At 28.9% G+C, this 20,503-nt stretch overlaps 1 protein-coding gene across 3 annotated transcripts in view; it reads left to right on the forward strand.

Annotated features, from left to right (window-relative positions):
• Positions 1-20,503, forward strand: part of LOC126898949 (uncharacterized) — a 37,632-nt gene that overhangs the window by 12,858 nt on the left and 4,271 nt on the right. For 2 of the 3 annotated variants that reach the window (XR_007702431.1, XM_050673375.1), the window contains exon 1: positions 11,633-12,563. The exons of the other annotated variant lie outside the window; for it this stretch is intronic. Coding sequence is in view for 1 of the 2 variants with exons in the window: in XM_050673375.1 (XP_050529332.1) it covers positions 11,719-12,563 (845 nt within the window). In the remaining variant the exon portion in view is untranslated. Of the gene's footprint in view, positions 1-11,632; positions 12,564-20,503 lie in introns of those variants that run through there. 3 annotated transcript variants of the gene reach the window in all.

A 20,503-nucleotide genomic window follows, 5' to 3' on the forward strand; every position in this document is an offset into this window, starting at 1 on the left:
ATAGATTTAATCTGACAGTGATTAAAATCACTATCATAAGAAACGCTTCGATGCAAATCTATAGATAGTGTTTAATACTAAGAAATTGATGAATAATTACAAAAGCAACTATAACCTTAATATTAAAATAGCATATTTTTGAATAAGGTAGCAATTTGCACATAGAAGATAGGTGGTCAGGACAAATTTTTTTATTTTATTTTATAGTACATAAAATAAGTTTTAATTTTATATATGCTTAAAGGACGCAGTATTTCCGGAACATTTTCAAAAATTAAGTTGAAAAAGTTAGTTTTTGTAAAAAAGTTGCTATTTTAAATCTCCTCCAATGAGCAGGTTAAGTGTTAGATCNAAAAAGTTACTATTTTAAATCCTCCCAGTGAGCAGAATAAGTGTTAGATTTTCAAAAAAAATTATATCAAATGAAAGGGAAATATCTAAGGTTTCAATACAAAAAAATATTATTTTTATTTGTTCATTTTTGAAAAAGTTATGGCAGTTTTAAGTACAAAAAACATCCCGATAAAATGTAATTTTTATCGCAAACATTACATTTTTTTTTAAATTTTCGACAGCCATTTGCACATAGAAGATAAGATGTCGGGACAAATTTTTTTTTTTCATTTGATAGTATATAACATAACCTTTGATTTGATATATGTTTAAAGGACGCAGTATTTCCGGAACATTTTCAAAAGTTCAGTTGAAAAAGATCTATGTTTTTTACAATATTTTAAGTTTTGAACGCCCCCTATATAAGGGGAAATTGTCCAATTTTAATAAAAAGTATGTCAAATGAAAGATGTACTTATAATGTATTTAGAAAAAAAAAATTTGTGCTGATATATACATTTTTCAAAAAGTTATAGCATTTTTAAGTTGAAAATTTAAAATCGAAAATCGAAAATTTTAACACAAAAATAGTGTTTTTTTAACTACGGCAGCCGTTTAAATGTAGAAAAAAAAGTGTCGGGACAAATTTTTTTTTTTCATTTTGTAGTACATAAAATAAGCTTTAATTTGATATATGTTTAAAGGACGCAGTCTTTCCGGAACATTTTCAAAAATTAAGTTGAAAAAATTAATTTTTGTAAAAAAGTTGCCATTTTAAATCCCCCCCAATGAGCAGGTTAAGTGATAGATTTTCAAAAAAATGATATCAAATGAAAGGTAAATATCTAAGGTTTTAGTATAAAAAAAAATTATGTTGATTTGTTGATTTTTCAAAAAGTTATGGAAGTTTTAAGAAAAAAAAGTGAAAAAATTTCGAAAATTAGCGATTTTTAAATTTGTAATTTTTTTGGATATTTCCCCCATTTGCGGGGAACGAGGGAATTTTTTTCAATTTTTAAGGGTAATGTCTTCAACTAGATTCGATTTGTGATCTTTTGACGTATTTTTGAAAGAAATCTGTCCGGTGAGAGCTGAGAAAAAGTGACAACAGACACAAAAAAAAAGAAAAACACATCATAGTAAAATCAATACCTTCTCAGCTTTGCATCGAAGCTAAAAGGTCATGTTTTCCAAACTGGTGAAATGGTATATGTTGAAAACGGAAACCGTCTCAATAGGAAGATGTGAGACAAAATAAGAATAGGACCATATAAAATATTAGAAAAGATATCTGAGACAATGTTCAAAGTAAACACTGGATACAAAAAAGAAGAATCTAACTTATTTCATTACTCAAAACTAATTTCAATGGAAGATGCACAGAACAATCTGCTGACGCTATTTCTCTTCCCTGAGGGGGGGAGATATAAGAAGTATAATCCTTACACAAAGATATCAATGGGTGAAATTGTTTGGGACACAATCTAAACTATTTTTAGCTTCCTCTGGGGTACCACAAGTTGGACACTTGTCTCCGTTGTTATTTTCATTATTTGTAAATAGTATAAAAAATGTATTATTAAACTGTAAATTTTTGTGCTTTGCTGACGACATGAAGTTGTTCTTGCAAGTAAGTTCTACTGATGACTGTATTATGCTACAGAATGACCTAGATAAATTTACATTATGGTGCTTAAACATAGGTTTAACCCTTAACTTTGAAAAATGTCGTGTTATGACATTCACTAGATCTCGGTCACCTATTATTTTTTCTTATAGTCTTTGCGGTGCTAATGTTGTAAGAATTAATGATTCTGTACTTGACCTTGGTTTTAAATTCAGTAAAACATTGGATCCTAAGTGTCACATAGAAATGGTATGCTGTAAAGCGTTGAAAAAGCTCGGCTTTATAATAAGATTAGCTGCTAACTTAAAACTAAATTCTTCGCTAAAAATATTATATTCTTCATTGGTTCGGCCAATTGTAGAATATGGTTCTATTGTTTGGAACCCTCATTCCTTATCTGATGCCACCCAAATTGAAAGGGTACAACGGAGATTTTTGCGGCATGCTGGATTTATATTGGGTATCCAACATGACCCTCATGATTATTCTCCAGTTGCAAACAACCTTAATTTATCGTCACTGACTGATCGTAGAGTTGCTGCAGGCATTAAATTTCTAAATGAATTGCTGAATGGAAATATTGATTCACCATATCTACTAAATTTAATAAATTTTAAAGTTCCTCAGAGAAATTCTCGTTCCTATTTTCTTTTTTTTATCCCCATTTGTTCTACCAATTACTTACAAAATGAGCCCATTAGAAGAATTTTAAATAGTGCCAATATGGACCCACTTATGTTATCTTGTTAACCACCTTATTTTTGTATTTTTGTTATTTTTCTTATTTTTGTACCTCATAGCAGCTTGTATTTTTATATACCTATATTCGTATATTTCTGTTGAATCACTGTGAATTACTCCGTAATGTTATTTATGTTTCTGTTGAATTACTCACTTATGTTATGTATGTTTAAATTGTTATTAATCTAAATTGTAAAAAAGGGCTATGCCCGTTAAATTTATAAATAAATAAATAATTGAATAATACCATATGGCATCACATTATCAACCATTGATAAGGAAAGGTAACTGAAAGAATCAGAGTGTTTGAATTATGTTATTACTTATTGTTGTATAATTAGAATTAAAATTATTAGTAGAGACAATTGGGAGCAAATTGATAGTAACTACTATCATAACATGAAACTAAAAAGTGAAAAGTAAATATAGTTTAAAAAAAACTAAAAAACAAGCTTTTAAAGCACATCGAACTAAAAAAGCTTAAAATAATTTTTAAAATTAACTTAAAACAATAATGAACGAAAAATACTAGTATTATTGTAAAAAAAACCGTCAGGCGCTCAATATACAAAAAGTATGGCATAAAGCACCCACGCTTTTTTCACAATAATACTAGTAATTTTCGTTCATTATTGTTTTAAGTTAATTTTAAAAATTATTTTTAACTTTTTGGTTCGATGTGCTTTAAAAGCGTGTTTTTTAGTTTTTTTTAATTAACCTACCTACTCTCGCCCTCGACATTTCAAAGTATTTGTATCTTACACTTCGTCTGCACCTCATACTCGGCTACTCCGTTCTTTCTTTGAAGTACTTGTGCACTTCGTACTTCATCTTCCTCTCCTAATAACTAAAGTACTTATGTGTTATGTGATAAGAGAATTCTAATGAGGCTGAAAGGTAAGTTCTATAAGACTGTAGTGAGATCAGCAAAGATGTATGGTTCATAGTGATGAGTGGTATACAAGAAAGTAGAGAACAGATGAAAATGCTTAGATGGATGAATCGAGTAACTAGAGAAGATTGGTTAAAGAACAAACATATAAGAGGGAATATAGGTGTAGCGTTAATCGCGGATAAGATGAGAGAAAATAGACTTGGATAATTTGGACATGATAAGAGGAGAGTGAACTGTTAATTTATCGACATTGATCATTCTTAACTTAACTTAACTTGAGTTAATTAATTCCATTAACTTGCTCATATTTGCTCTAGTGTATGATGAACTACACATCCGACTTTTTACTGCAATATAATCAAATATAAAGTTATTTTCGTTAAAAAATTAAAAATTATTATTCTTTTCAAAAGCATCAAGGAAATTATTATAATAATTTAGTTTTAAAATGCATATTCAAAATTTGAAAATATCTTATTAAAATTATTTTTCATAACTTTGCAAACATGTAAAACTGTAAGTGGATAATAATTATCTTCACCTGAGTTATGCAGATATCATTGAATTTCATACTTAGGTAGATTATTATTTCGAATAACTTTAGAAATATTTTTTGAATAATAATATAAAATCTAAATACTAATTTACATTTTATTTATTAAATATAATAATTTAATCTGTCGCAAAAAAAACAAAGTTGATATAAAAATATTGTAAATACTCCTATTTTGTATTATAAAATTCTTTATTTTTTTTCGTAAAGCAATCCTAATAATTAGAAATAATTTATAACATAATTATCATGTTATAAATTACAAAAACACCGAATACTTATTATGTAAAAAACTAATTTCAATGTATTTATTCTAAATTTAAAATCCATCAAAGTCCTTCAGTATTGAAGACTATATAAATTGCATTAATTAGATTCAAGCATTTAATTAATTTTTATTTCCACTACATATTGAAAATTTCAAATAAAAATCCTTTTTAATTATGAAATAATTACATTTTTTCTATATAATAATTACTGTTTTTAATTATTTTATATTAATACATATTAAATCCATAATTGTATATGGTAGTATTTGTACAACTTTCAGTAAAATCATAATAAGTAAGATAATTTTACATAGACTCATTACATTGATAATATAGCATTTTGGATAAATTTTAGATTATAAGTCTATAAAATAAGAAATATAAGATAAAATAGAATTTATTAATAATATATGTTGTGCGACGCGAAATACTCGGACGATCAATCGCCGAATGAAATCACGTCTCTAAAGGTTCCTTTAAATAAAATTAAAAAAAAACGTTTTTAATGGACTGTAATTTATTTACCGAGTTTAATATGTATTCTCTAATACAGTAACAACAATGGTTTATCTTAAATCTATTGTTAGTATTTATATTTAAATTAATATACTAAGATACAACAACATAAATTTTTAGTAATTAATATTTTGACAAACAGAAAATGTATAGTCTGACCTTGCTTTCTGTACCCAAAAGAAGATAATGAATGTGTCAAGTAAAGCAGTTGAACCCGACGCAATCAACAGAGTGAATTGAACACATAAAACCGTCAAAGAAAACAAAACCAACAAAATAACGCACTAGAGTCCGTGATACACAAAAACCACTCTATGCATGCCGATACGCGAATGACCCCTTCGCGACCACCGCCACACACTACCCCAACAAGTAAACCAGTTGTCACAGGTCGCGCTCTTGTTGAAGAAAAATAAAAAACCGGCGCTCACCCACCAAACTGTTTCGTCACGACCGAACATATGTCGTCATTCAAATGAAAAAATTTCTTTTAGTAATTTTAGCAACTAAATAAATACACGAAATAAATAGTAGTGGTATAATGTTGACTACATACATTTTATTTGTTGAGAATTAACATGAGTCATATAAGCAATTAATCATGAAATAAAAAGATAGTATTTGTGAAATTGTATGTGTTTCAAGATCTTATTTAAAATACCTATTTATTTAATTTTTCTGCTTGCGTGAAAGTTATAAAGATGAAAAAAATTTAAATGAGAAAAAATATTTTTTTTATTTAAAACAGGGAGAAACATTTTTTATTTTTAATCCCTTTGAAACTTAATTTTAATCTAAAATAAAGTTAACATCTATTTAAGTTATAAGAGATGGTGCTATTAAAGGTTATTTAACTTAAAAAATATAGCTATTGAAGAAAATTTCCAATACATTGCCTTTTCCGTTTTAGATTTAATTAATTCGCATTTAAAATGTGACATAATTAAAGATATGTTATTTAAATTATTTAATAAAGAAGCTATAAAAATTCTTATATGCTATCCATATTGTGAACAAAAAATTGTCTAGAAGATACATTTTAATAAATAATATTCTATTCCATAAACAACACAATCTAAAGCAAAAAATCAATAATTTAATTGTAGTTCCTCAATCACTACTTGAAAAAGTAATTTCAGGAAATAATGACCCACCTCTCACAGGCCATTTAGGTATCACAAAAACAATTAAAATGATTCTACCTCTTATGGACAGGTAAAGGGTTAGATTTCTAAAAAAAAATCAAATGATAGATAAAGACATGCATCTATATAAAAAATAATTTGTACTGTTTTGGTAATTTCTGATAAAGTTATAACAGTTAACAAAGTTATAAGTTTTATACACTGTACTACAAAGAACTTTCATCAGAAACAAAAATATAATATTCTAAATCAACTTTTCGCAATGTTTTCAAATGTGCAATTAAACTTTTTCTATTACTTCTAAGTTTTAATATTATTACTTATTATTAAAAAATAAGTATTTACATATAAAAAAAATTGTTTTAAATTAATACTGATTTTGATTATTAATATGTTAAAAATAAGCAAATGACATATTTAACCTATTTTTTTAATCATTTAAAGTTGATTTTCGTAATAAAAAAAATAATTTATTTTATCATAAATTTTAGCTCAATTGGCAAGTTTGAAATTGACATCATTAAATAGAAAGTTTTATGAGAATTAAAAAATTGTATCGTTAAGATTAATATGTAGTTAGGAAGTTTTATAAATACTATTTATAGTAAATTTATCAGAATAGCTCAATATTTTATTGCATTTTTATCGTAATAGATAACTTAAATAGAAGTAATAGTAATAATTTCCTAGTAACTTTTGGTGTTTGAAAAGATTGTGCAAATGAAATATTCAGAACTTAATTAATTTTAATGATTTACTTTAACTAAATGAACCAACAAAACAAAGTTGTTAAAAAGATTTACTCGATTGAGCTTATAATAAAATTTGATTAAAATTGTAAAAATACATTGTTAATTCAGGAGAAACTAACAATCATTTTTTTTAGAAATGATTTATATAACAACATGTTACCAAAAAATTTTGAATAATATAGTCTAGTAGTAGCACACACAAATGGAGTAAAAAAATTATTAATTACAAAGTAAAATGATTTAATTTTGTAGTTAAAACCCATCATATTAAATTATCATATCAAACTTGATTCGTCAATAAATACTTTGAAAAGATTAGAAATGAATGATTTTAATTGTCTGTATGGAGAAAATGGGATAAGTAACTGTTTAATTGATAAATTAGAATTTCAATTTTTGAGGGTAATATCTTCAACTAATTGTAATCATTTGACATATCGTTGAAAAATATAGGTCAAGTTAGAGCAAAGAAAATAAATGACAGTCAAAATAAAATACCTTCTCAGATTTGCATCAAAGCTAAAATTTAAAATATAGTAAAATAATTTTAATANGGCTTTGCATCGAAGCGAAAACTTAAAATATAGTAAAATAATTTTAATACGAATAAGAAATTTCTTCTTGCATGGGGCGACTAAAGTGATGGGATCCTTGATCTTTATTGAAGTTATTGAATCTAAATGAGATAAAAATCAAACGAGTTGACAATTTATTCAAATTTAAAAAGAATTAAGAAAAAATGCAAAAAATTGTCTTGCCATACGCGGGTTGGAGGAACCCTGTACCCCAAGCGTGTAAATCACAAGTTTAACCGACTCGGCAACCGTATATCGCTAACGTCGCTTGAAAAAATTGGCTATTTAAGCTAGTTCAAATTTCAAAATTATTTTTCTCGACTCCAAAAAGCAAAAAAATTTATATAAGTTTAACTTTCTATANAAAAGAAACAAACATATTTAAATAAGTTTAACTATCTATACTATATCAATTTTTATTTATATAATATTTATAAAAATCTGTACTCCCTTTGTCAGGTATTTTAAAATAAAATAAAATACAAAACCCAGAATTTTAACACAAAAATAGAATATTTTTGAATACGGTAGTCATATTTACCATGAAGACAAATCCAGAGTTCAAATTTTTTTTTTTCAAATTAAAGTATATTACATAAGCTTTAATTTAAGATATATATAAAAGTGTCAGTACTTCCGGAATATTTTCAAAAGTTAAGTTGAAAAAGTTCTACTTTCTATACGCATTTTAAAAGGTTTGCACCCCCCCCCTATATAAAAGGAAATAGTCCGATTAAAAAAAAAAGTATGTCGAATGAAAGAAGTATATATAAAGTATTTATCATTAAAGAATAAAGTTGATTCATGCATTTTTTAAAAAGTTATAGCAACATAATGTTAAAAAATGTAAAATATAATATCAAGAATTTTTTCACAAAAATAGCATATTTTTGCATACGATAGTCATTTTCACAATGAAGACAAGTCCAGAGGTCAAATTTTTTTTCAAATTAAACTATATTACATTAACTTTAATTTAAGGTATATATAAAAGTGTCAGTCTATCCGTAACATTTTCAAATGTTAAGTTGAAAAAGTTAATATTTTGTAAAAAAGTTACCATTTTGAAACCCTTCCTGTGGGCTGTTAAAGGGCCAAATGTTCACAAAAATATATTAAATGATAGGTAAATGTCTAAGATATTTATAAAAAAAAAAAATTATATTGATTCTGTCATTTTTAAAAAAGTTATGGCATATTTAAGTAAAAAAATTTAAAAATGTCGAAAATTAACGATTTTTAAATTTGTAATTTTTTGGGGGATTTACCCTGTTAACGGGGAACGATGGATTTTTTTTTAAATTTTGAGTGTAATATAATCGACTAGATACGATTTGTGATCTTTTGACATATTTTTCATCAAAATTGGTCCAGCGAGGGCTAATAAAATATGGCAACAGATATAAAAAAAAAATACATCGTAGTAAAATTAATACCTTCTGAATAAAAATATTGTAATATATTGAATAAAGTATGCATTATATTTAGGCCTTTAAAATGAAATATAGTTATTGGCTAAAGTAGAATTTATTAATATTAGATGATTTCATGTTAAAAATTAGAAAGTAAAAAAAATAATATCTGTGCAATTATATGCGTTCGGAGTTCCTATCTAAAATAACAATTTATTCTATTTTCGACACTATCTATAAAATTATGGATTTGAATAAAATTTGAAATTATGGCAAATATATTTTTTAGCTTTGATGTCAAGTTGAGAAGATATTTTTACAATGATGTGTTTTTTTTCATGTCTGTCGATACTTTTTTTAGCTCTTATCGAGATCTATAAAATCGATAAATTTTAACATTTTTATATTAGTTTCACCTGTATGTATGAATGTATGTATGTTTGTAACTCTCCAAGCTCCTCGCGTTATCGCATATTCTGTCGTCTATGGTCTTGAGACTAGACTGTCATAACGCATTCACCCCACCCCAGGCCCCGCTCATATCACGACGGCAACACTATTCCTGTATAAATTTATTTTTGGTTATCGTACCCGTACACACTTGCGTGTCATCAATATTATATATATATAAACAAATTTTTATTTTGACTGACCAATACCATCCGCGTACCATACGGCTTACGTATATATTCCTACCACCGTTCATACCTCAGGTATAACGTTAGTCCGACCCGCCCGCCCACAAAACATGGCTATACTTCGTGCATGATACGTTTACGTACTTAAGTCGCTTTACTTGTGTATGTATATATTCTAATTACTATTAAAAATATATATTAACACACTTTATTCTCATTAAGAGATATAAAGTATTCATTCCGATTACGAGGGATGATTTCCGTATTGTCATTTTTCGTCACTACCTCCACGTTCCGAGTGTAAGTAATTTGCGCGCCTACTGCTTTCCTTGGATGTGGTAGCCGTTTCTCAAACTCCCTCCCCGGAATTGAACCCTGATTTTCCGTTACCCGTAACAACCAANCTCCCCGGAATTGAACCCTGATTTTCCGTTACCCGTACCAACCAAGATATTGATAGTAACTACTATCATAACATGAAACTAAAAAGTGAAAAATAAATACAGTTTAAAAAAACTAAAAAAACACGCTTTAAAGCACATCGAACTAAAAAGTTAAAAATTATTTTAGTTTTTTTTAACTATATTTATTCCTTTCATTTGGTATACATTTTTTTTAAATCTGACCCATTACCTGCCTACAAGGGGGATTCAAAATAACAAATTTTTTATCAAACTCAACTATATCAACTTAACATTTGAAAATGTTCCGAAAAACTCCGAGCTATAAACATATGTTAAATTAAAGCTTATTTTACGTACTATTCATAAAAAAAAAAAAATTTGTTCCGACGACCTTTATGTGCAAATTATTTTTGTAGTTAAATAACATGCTATTTTGTGTTAATATATTCTATTTTATATTTTCAACTTTCAATTGAACTTTTTGAAAAATATATGAATCAACACAAATTGTTATTTCTAAATGCATTATACATTTCTCTATGATCCGACATACTTTCCTTTTAAATTAAATATTTATAAAAAGTAGTACTTTTTCAACTTAACTCCTTGTTTAATTTTATGCGTTTTAGTTCTTTTACAATTTACAAAATACATGTATTTCATTGTAATTGAATATAACTAACATACATAAGTATTTCTTTCGACAACTAATCAATATTCTTATTCCTAAAAATGAAAAAAGAATGTGCTGTACAATATCAAAATAAAAACTTATATTATAAAAAATATTTTTGTAAATATAGATGTTAGCTATGATAAAAAAAATTTTAATTATAAAAATTAAATATTATAATAAAAATTATAATAGGGTCGATTTTAAATATATTTTTTCATTGACGCCCGTATATGATGACACCGAATGATCGTTATTAAATATGAAATGATAACAAAAAAAAAAAAGAAAAAAAATTAATAAAATAAAACTAAAAGCATTATTTTTCTATAATTAGTAAATTCAACGAGCTAGTTTTATATTTTGGACACCACATTTTATTTCTCTCTTCTGGAAATTATTTTAATGTTTCAAACATTTTTGGAAGCTCAACGTTATCAACGCTAATTAAGATTACCAATATAGTTTTTTATTTTACTTCACCTTTAATTTTTTCTTTTTATCCTAATTTCCATAACTCTATTGTCTAATAGGTTTATCATATTAAGAATTAACCAGTAACATCGACTCATTGATGTTATATACAGAGTGTCTTATACAGAGAACTTATATGTTCTTTAACAGTGTCAGTTATTATTTCTTGTGTCAGGTCTATACTATGCTGGACCATTAAAGCCGCTTTAACTGAATTTAAATAATGATAAATCCCGTAATGATTAATTTGGTCAAGTTCGACTAATGTTTTATGTCTAATGTATAAGAAATAAATTTCCTAACACTTGCTACTACTTTAGTAGCAATAGTTTTATTATTAATATCAAGAGGATTTTTAATGTCAGACCATACAATATGTAAAAAGTACTTTATGCAGAATCGAATTATTTAAGTTATAATTTTTACTTATATTTTATATTTTTAATCAGTCTTAATAGTTGAGTCGTATTATAAAATATAAAATTTTGTCCTTGAAATTTCTAGAATGACGAAATTGTGTAAATTTACGTACATTAATAATTATTGCAATTCTAAAATAAAAATCAAGTGTTTCTTTTAAAACTCATTTGTATGTATTACAATTGTATAAAATGGAAGATTAACATTATCGATTATTATTACTTTAGTATCGTTATATTATTAATAACAAATTTATTAGTCTTCAAATTTTTACTTATTTATCTCAAAAAAATGTTATTTCGATTCTTTATTTTAAATTTTTGGATTTTAAATCAAAGTTTGATGGTTTTCTGTAGTTCAAGTTTAGACCCACGTGATTTTGTACAATTTGTTATTCATGATTTCAATGTCATTCTTAAACAGAAAACATGGTCAAATACGTTATATGGGTTCAAGGACAATAAGGGCACGTGTCATTATTATGATATGAGAGAAATTTTCTCGGAAATAAATTTTGACAATTTTCTTGAAAAAATATCAATAATAAACGAATTAATAATTCTTAGATACACTGAAAATTTGAAATTATTTAGACATTTATTGAACAGTTTTATTAAATTATGCTACAGAGATATGATTTTCAATGTACCACAATTCATTCGTTGCTCTAATATGTTGCAGGAAACAGTAAGTGCATCAAGTAAAATGTTTCTAAAATATTTATATGCCGCTGTTTTCATAAATGATACCAATGTTTATATACTTACGTATTTTAAAAAACATTTTAAAAGTTTTCTTAATCAAATAGATCTATTGTATGATCTGTCATTAAAAGAACCTCTTGAAATTAAAGATAAAACTACTGCTGGGGCAGTAGCAAACTATATTAAAAATACATTTTATCATATATTAGACAAAAAAATAATCGAACTTGAACAATTAAATTATTCCGTTATATATGTTAATACATCATCAGTTGAAGCAGTTATAGGGAGAAGTATAGACTTGGGAAAAGATATATTATTTAAATCTGCTGAAGAACATGCAAGTATTTTTAATTGGTTTTATGAGCTAGCAATTAATGATGGATATTATAAGTTGGGCTTAAACGAAGTGATCGTTAATGAAACTATAGGGTAAGTTTTTATTCTAAAAATCAAAACTGTACCTAAAAATTAGACAAGTATAAGTTAATATTGTAAATTTTTAGATAAAACATAAAAATAGAAAAATGTAACTTTTTAAATCGTTACAAAGATTTAAATTAAAATACCGCAGTTTACAATGGCATACTCTTTTTCTGTATATTATGTCGACTTATATTAGATGATGCAAACATAAGTTTGGATTTAAAATCTTCAAACTCTGATTAAATATGGAAAGGTTCAAAATGTTACTGATATAAACAAAATTCAATTTCGTAAACAAATATTTAATAACTTAAAAAACGTAATTTTTTGAGTCCGATTAGTATTAGTAGAGGTAAAATATTTTTTTAAAGGTCGCAATCATAGCATTTATTCTAATACATATAAAAATATGATATGTTAAATTATTTTATGATTGGTAAAACCTAACAAGTGCTTTAAGATGGTTGAATATTTAAATTTGAAGAAACCTTTTTTTTATTTATCACACGAAGTATTCTATTTACAATAAAAAAAATGTAAAGTTCTTTTGTTATAAATATGATATTTTCTAAAAAAAAAGTTATTACAACAACATGATTAAATTAAAAATAGAAGTGAACTATGAACATAATATGTGTTGTACCCAATATTAACTGATTTTTTCTCCATCAATTAGTTGTTAAAAGAACATTTTATTTTGTTCTTTAAATGTTTCTATACATATAATATGTACTGATCATTAATAATATTTAAAACTAAAAATACTTTTAAAATATGAATTTAAACCTAAAAAAAATATTTAACTCAAAAAGTTACAAGAATATTAAATATTACAGCTACGATTTATCGGTGTTTATCTTGTGTACGTTTGAAGTAACCCGCCTATTTTTAGAGTACTGTTCTGTTTGATTGTTTATTCAATATTTTTACCTGTTTTGAAACCAAAGTTTCGCCTTTCGGTACATTTACGGTGCCCACTGGGGCTCTGGATTCAATCCAGACCTTATCCGGGAGGAGGTGATCAACACCACTGCGTCGTAGAAGCACTTTGCAAACTTCCAACTCACAAAAATTCAACGAAAATTCGCGTAATTCTGGTAAGAGCAATCAAAATCCTAAATCTCCAACGAGCCCTTTTCACAAAAAATCATATATTCAATAATTCCGACGGTATATAAATTTCTAATGACCCCAATCTTAAACTACTAGTATGGATTACAAATCTCACGAAATCATTTTTGTGATGTCACCCGGTCCGTCAACTTCAACAAGCCGCTCTATGTCGATTCTCCTAATACGTCAGCAGTCAGGCAACACAATGTTCCTGAATGCCGTTCAGGAAATGTAAAAAACCGCGTTTGATTCGGTTAATAACACCAACAATTGCCTCACTTGCCGAACATGGCTACTTGCGAATATTCCTAACACTATATAGTAGCCAATTAGTGGTCCGTGGTCCACTGGTGGTCTGTGAGAAAATTTAGGTGGTCCGCAGAAAAATTTTAGTAAAATATTATTCACCATTTTATTTTTAGCTTCGATGCGAAGCAGAGAAGGTATTATTTTACTATGATGTGGTTTTTTTTGTGTCTGTATACGCTCAATCTCAGCTCTCGATAGACCGATTTTGATGAAAAATATGTCAAAAGATCACAAATCGTATCTAGTCGAAGATATTACCCTCAAAATTTGAAAAAAATTCCTCGTTCCCCGTAGACGGGATAATCCCACAAAAAATTACAAATTTAACAATCGCTAATTTTCGACATTTAAAATTTTTTTTTCTTAAAATTGCTATAACTTTTTTAAAAATGACCGATTCAATATAATTTTTTTTTATAGATACCTTAGGTATTCACCTATCATTTTATACATTTTTGTGAACATTTGACCCTTTACCAGCCAACAGAAAGGATTTCAAAATGGTAACTATTTTACAAAAAATTGACTTTTGAAAATGTTCTGGAAAGACTGACACTTTTATATATATCTTAAATTAAAGCTTATGTAATATACTTTAATTTGAAAAAAAATTTGACCTCTGGACTTGTCTTCATGGTAAATATGACTACCGTATTCAAAAATGTTCTATTTTTGTGTTAAAATTCTGGGTTTTGTATTTTATTTTATTTTAAAATACCTTAATAAGGGAAGTACAGATTTTCATAAATATTATATAAATGAAAAATTTGTAGTGTTTTGGTGTTTATATTTATTACAAAATACTACAATTAAAATTTATAATAATTAATACTTTTTAATAATGAAAAATAATTTTATACGTACATAAAAAAAGAGTACAAATAAAAAGTGTCACTGGATTGACGAACAGCGCGAGAATAAAAAAAATACACGGAGTGTTATCGTACTGCAGTACATCTAAGATAAAACATATAAACATATATAAACGCATTCATTGTGACATGTTATTTAACATCTTTGTTAATCCCTACATTACCCCCTTTCCAGTGAAAACGATAATTTTACGTTAAACATACATAGTTACAAATATCAAATATAAAAATACAAATACAAATATAAAAGTGATACAATTCACAATTTACAAAAACCTTACGGGGAGGCGGATGGTTCTTCCTGACTTGGTTTGTTTTGTTTGTATTATTGTTGGTCTTGTAGTTGTATTTCTCTGGTTTTGCTGGTTCGTTGTTATTGATAGATTTGTGTTATTATCTTCATTTTCGTTGAAACATGGCTTCAGTCTGTCTATTGATATGATACATTCTTTTTGCCTAATTAATAATTTAAAGGTTTTTTCGTATCGTTGAACAATTTTGTACGGCCCTTCATATGGTTGTTCTAGCGGTTTCTTGACCCGGTCGACCCGAACGAAAACGTGTGAACAGGATGCTAGATCTTTATATATAAAAACTTTTTTACTTCCGTGGTTTGAAGTTGACACTGGGCGTATGGTTTCCATTGTTTTCTTTAGTGTTTCAGCAAAGGAACAAGGGTCTGTCGCCACTGATGACTGCATAAAAAACTCATTAGGTAATCTAATCGTACTTCCAAATACAATTTCTGCAGGTGTTAAACCTAGATCTTCTTTAATCACTGATCTAAGGCCCATAAGAACTGAGGGGAGTACATCTGTCCAGTGCTCAGTTTCGTAACACTTTATTGCCGTTTTAAGTGATCGGTGGAATCGTTCAACTAAACCATTGGCTGGTGGATGATATGCTGATGTACGTATTCTTCTAAACCCTAAAATTTGCGTTACTGCGGTGAACAGAGTAGACTCAAATTGCCGTCCTTGATCTGTTGTCAATCTCTCCATAACTCCATATCGAGCTATCCAGCCTTCAAATAACGTACGAGCTATGGTTTCAGCCGAAATATCCTGAATTGGAAAAACTTCTGGCCATCTAGAAAATCTGTCTATAGCGGTTAAACAGTAAGTACAACCACGTGACATGACCATAGGACCGATTATATCGATGTGTACATGTGAAAAACGATCACTCGGCACATTAAAAATACCACACGGACTTATAACATGTCGCGTTATTTTTGACTTTTGACACGCTAAACACGCACGAGTCCATTTCGCACAATCACTGTTCATCGACGGCCACACGAAACGACTACTCACTAATTTTATTGTTGACCGTATACCTGGGTGAGCGAGATTATGTAGACAATTGAACACATTGCGGCGAAATTGTTTGGTAAGATACGGTCGTTGTCTACCATTAGAAGTATCGCAGTAAATATTTGTGTTCGTAGTGGGCATATTTACGAGCTCTAGTTTTATCGATAATTCCGGTTTTGACAATAACGACAATAGTTCTGCGTCTGCTAACTGGTCGTAAGCTAACTTGTCATAATCTAGCGGTGGCGGTGCATTTATAGTTTCTATTCTCGATAACGCATCGGCCACTGTATTCTGTGTACCTGTTACGTGCCGTATTGATGTTGTAAACTGACTAATAAAATCAAGTTGTCGTGCACGTCGAGGTGGTAATTTATCTGAGTGTTGTGTGAATGCGTATACTAACGGCTTATGGTCCGTAATTATTTCAAATTCACGGGCTTCCAGCATATAGCGAAAATGCTTAATGGCTTCATATACCGCAAGAAGTTCACGATCGTATGCACAGTATTTTTTTTGTGTTTGGTCAAGTTTGCGAGAGAAAAAAGCAAGTGGTTGCCAAACGCCGTTTTTAAATTGTTCTATTACTGCGCCTATCGCCATATCTGACGCGTCACATCGTAATTGAATATTCGCGGCCGGATCTAGATACGATAATGTTGTGGCTCGCTTTAAGTCTTCTTTAGTTTTCTCGAACGCTCCCGTTGATTGATCGGTCCATACAATTGGTGTTTTGTCGTTTTTTTTGCTGTTTTTAAGATAATCGTGAAGAATAGCTTGTGTACTTGCTGCGTTTGGGATACAACGGCGGTAAAAATTGCACATAGCCAAAAAACGTCGAAGCTCTTGTACATTATTCGGCCGTGGATATTTGTCTATCGCTTCCAGTTTTTCAGGATTTGGTCTAAGACCGTTACCCGATATGATGTATCCTAAAAATAGTACCTCTTCTTTTCCAAATATACATTTATTCGTATTTATCACAATGCCGTACTCACTGAGTCGTTGTAATACACGTTCGAGGTGACTCAAATGCTCTTGTGTTGAAGACGATGCAATTAAAATATCGTCCAAATACACTTCACAAAAATCTAAGTCTTTTAAAACACCGTGTATGAAACGCTGAAATGTTTGAGCTGCATTTTTAAAACCGTATCCCATCCGAACAAACTCAAATAACCCAAAAGGTGTTGTAATAGCTGTTTTTGGAATATCGGACGGTTCTATTGGTATATGGTTAAAAGCTTTAACCAAATCGATTTTTGAAAAAATACTTTTATTTTGCAATCGCTGTGTGATGTCTTGAATGTGTGGAATGGGGTATCTGTCCGGTAATGTGACTGCGTTTAACCTACGGTAGTCGCCGCACGGTCTCCATTCACCGTTCTTCTTTTTTACTAGTTGTAATGGGCTGGCCCACGGACTATTTGAAGGTCGGCATATGCCCTGTTCTACTAAATAAGCAAATTCTTTTTTTGCGATCTCTAGTCGATCCGGAGGAAGGCGTCTTGGTTTAGCGAAGAGTGGTGGTCCTTTAGTGATGATATGATGTGTAACGTTATGTTTACAATCCATTGGGATCATGTTTGTTCTTAATACTTGCGGAAATTTTTTGAGTAACTTAATGTACGCTGAATCGTCTTTAAAAGCGAAGATGCCCGAGGATATCGTCTTTTTAACTTTTCCGGCGGTGGCTAAATTGGTATTTTCATCAATTAGGCGTTTACTTCTTAAGTCCACTAATAAGCCGAAGTAGTGGAGAAAGTCAGCACCTATAATTGGTTTACTGACTGCTGCGACAATAAATTTCCATTTAAAAACACGTCTTAAACCTAAATTTACAGCAATTAATTTGTCACCGTATGTTTTTATTATTGACCCGTTGGCTGCGAATAAAGTAGGGTTACCATCTTTTATTTTATTGCGTTTCTGCTTAGGATCTGCTGGCCAAACCGAAAAGTCCGCACCAGTATCAATTAAGTATTGAGTTTTTGTTATTTTATCAACAATAAATAGACGACGAGATTGAAACTCACTACCGTCGGTCGTCTCGACAGTAGATCGTTTATAGTTTTCCGACGTGTGCTGGTATTTACACGGTGGTTTGCATTTAGTAGCCTTATCTTTGAATCGGTAATGATAATAACATGTATCATATCGTGGTCGTGAATTGTCTCGGCGCATAGGTGATTTTGAGTGACGCCTATTGTAGCTACGAGAGTTGCTGTTGCTAAGTCGCTCTACTGCTTGTGCGAGTGCTGCGATCTGGTGTTCCAATTTTCTTATTGTCGTTGCATCGTCAGCTTGTTCATGTGACTGACGGTTTGTGACCTTGTCACTAATGTTGGCAATGGAAAAACAATCATTTCGGCTGTCCGATACTTCGATAATTTTATCTGCCATCGAAGCTAAGTTATCCAACTTGTCGTTGCTAGCTGAAATGATAGTTTTTACCTGATGTGGTAACCTTTGTATCCATAGTATTTTGAGTATTTCATCAGTTACTTTTCCATTAGCTAGTTGACGCATTTCTGAAAGAAAATGGGATGGTTTCCGATCACCGAGTTCGACTTCGGTCAGTAATTTTTTAAGCCGACATTGTTCAGATTCGGAAAATCTTTCGATGAGCCGGGTTTTTAATGCTTCGTACATTTTCGTTTCTGGTGGATTGAGTATTATGTCACTAACTTGAGCAAGAATTTCACTTTCCATAGAAGAAACAACATGATGAAATTTACTTGCGTCAGCTGTAATTCTGGTTGTATAAAAAACGGATTCAATTTGTTTGAACCAAAGTTCTGGGTTGGTACGCCAGAAAGTTGGGATTTTAAACGCTCGCGTTGAATTCATATTGGGCTCGCCGTATTCGATATGGTCTCGGCCATCATTACCGGTCGCGTCGTCACGCACACTTACTATCGTACTATCGGATTTGTTGTTCATTTTAGAGGTCACCAATTTGTAGTGTTTTGGTGTTTATATTTATTACAAAATACTACAATTAAAATTTATAATAATTAATACTTTTTAATAATGAAAAATAATTTTATACGTACATAAAAAAAGAGTACAAATAAAAAGTGTCACTGGATTGACGAACAGCGCGAGAATAAAAAAAATACACGGAGTGTTATCGTACTGCAGTACATCTAAGATAAAACATATAAACATATATAAACGCATTCATTGTGACATGTTATTTAACATCTTTGTTAATCCCTACAAATTGATATAGCATAGAAAGTTAAACTTATATAAATTTTTTTGCTTTTTAAGTCGAGTAAATTTGAACTACCTTAAATAGCTATTTTTTTCAACCTTCATAAGCGATGTTCGGCTAAACTTGTGTTTTAAGCGCTTGGGGGACAAGGTTCCTAACCGCGTATGGCAATGAATTTTTTGCATTTTTTCTTAATTCTTTTTAAGTTAGAATAAATTTTCAATTGCTTTGATTTTTATCTCATTTAGAATTAATAACTTCAATAAAGATCAAGGATCCGAACACTGTAGTTGCCCCTTTGCGAGAAGAAATTTCTAATTCATATTAAAATTATTTTACTATATTTTAAGTTTTAGCTTCGATGCAAAGCCGAGAAGATATTTTTTTGTGACTATCATTTATTTTCTTTGCTCTAACTTGACTTATTTTTTAATAATAAGTAATAATATTAAAACTTAGAAGTAATAGAAAAAGTTTAATTGCACATTTGAAAACATTACGAAAAGTTGATTTAGAAAAGTATATTTTTGTTTCTGATGAAAGTTCCTTGTAGTGTAGTGTATTTATTCATAAGTAACAAAATTTTTTTATTAAAAAGTATTGCATCAATCCCTTTAAATTTTTATACGTGTTAAAAGTATGTGAATATACAACTCCTTTTTATTTTTATAATATCTCCGTAAAAATACAATATTATATTATTAAATATCAATTTCATACTAAATTTAATTACTATAATTATTATGTATTCATATATTATAATTATAAATCGCGATAAATTTAAGGGAATAAGAGTTATGGTTGCTTTTGAAATAATCTACCAATCTCTTAAAATTAAACATTATCTACAGATTTGCATCGAAGCGTTTCTAATGATAGTGATTTTAATCACTGTCAGATATCATCTATACTTGTTCCATCTATGCCTCATTCACACTGTGTCGCGACCCCACTGAGCTATCGTTTTTTAACATTCTAATGATCATGCATTGAATTAATCGTAATAAATTGAATAAAGTCGTTAAATGTTGACGTTCAATTTTGTGAACGATAAATAAGTATAATTCGTTGTTAGTTATTATGGCAAATCCCACCATCATTATTATCGCATATTAT

The sequence above is a fragment of the Daktulosphaira vitifoliae genome, unplaced genomic scaffold (genome assembly GCF_025091365.1).
Source record: "Daktulosphaira vitifoliae isolate Bord-2020 unplaced genomic scaffold, ASM2509136v1 Scaffold_2, whole genome shotgun sequence".
In the NCBI taxonomy this organism is placed as follows: domain Eukaryota; kingdom Metazoa; phylum Arthropoda; class Insecta; order Hemiptera; family Phylloxeridae; genus Daktulosphaira; species Daktulosphaira vitifoliae.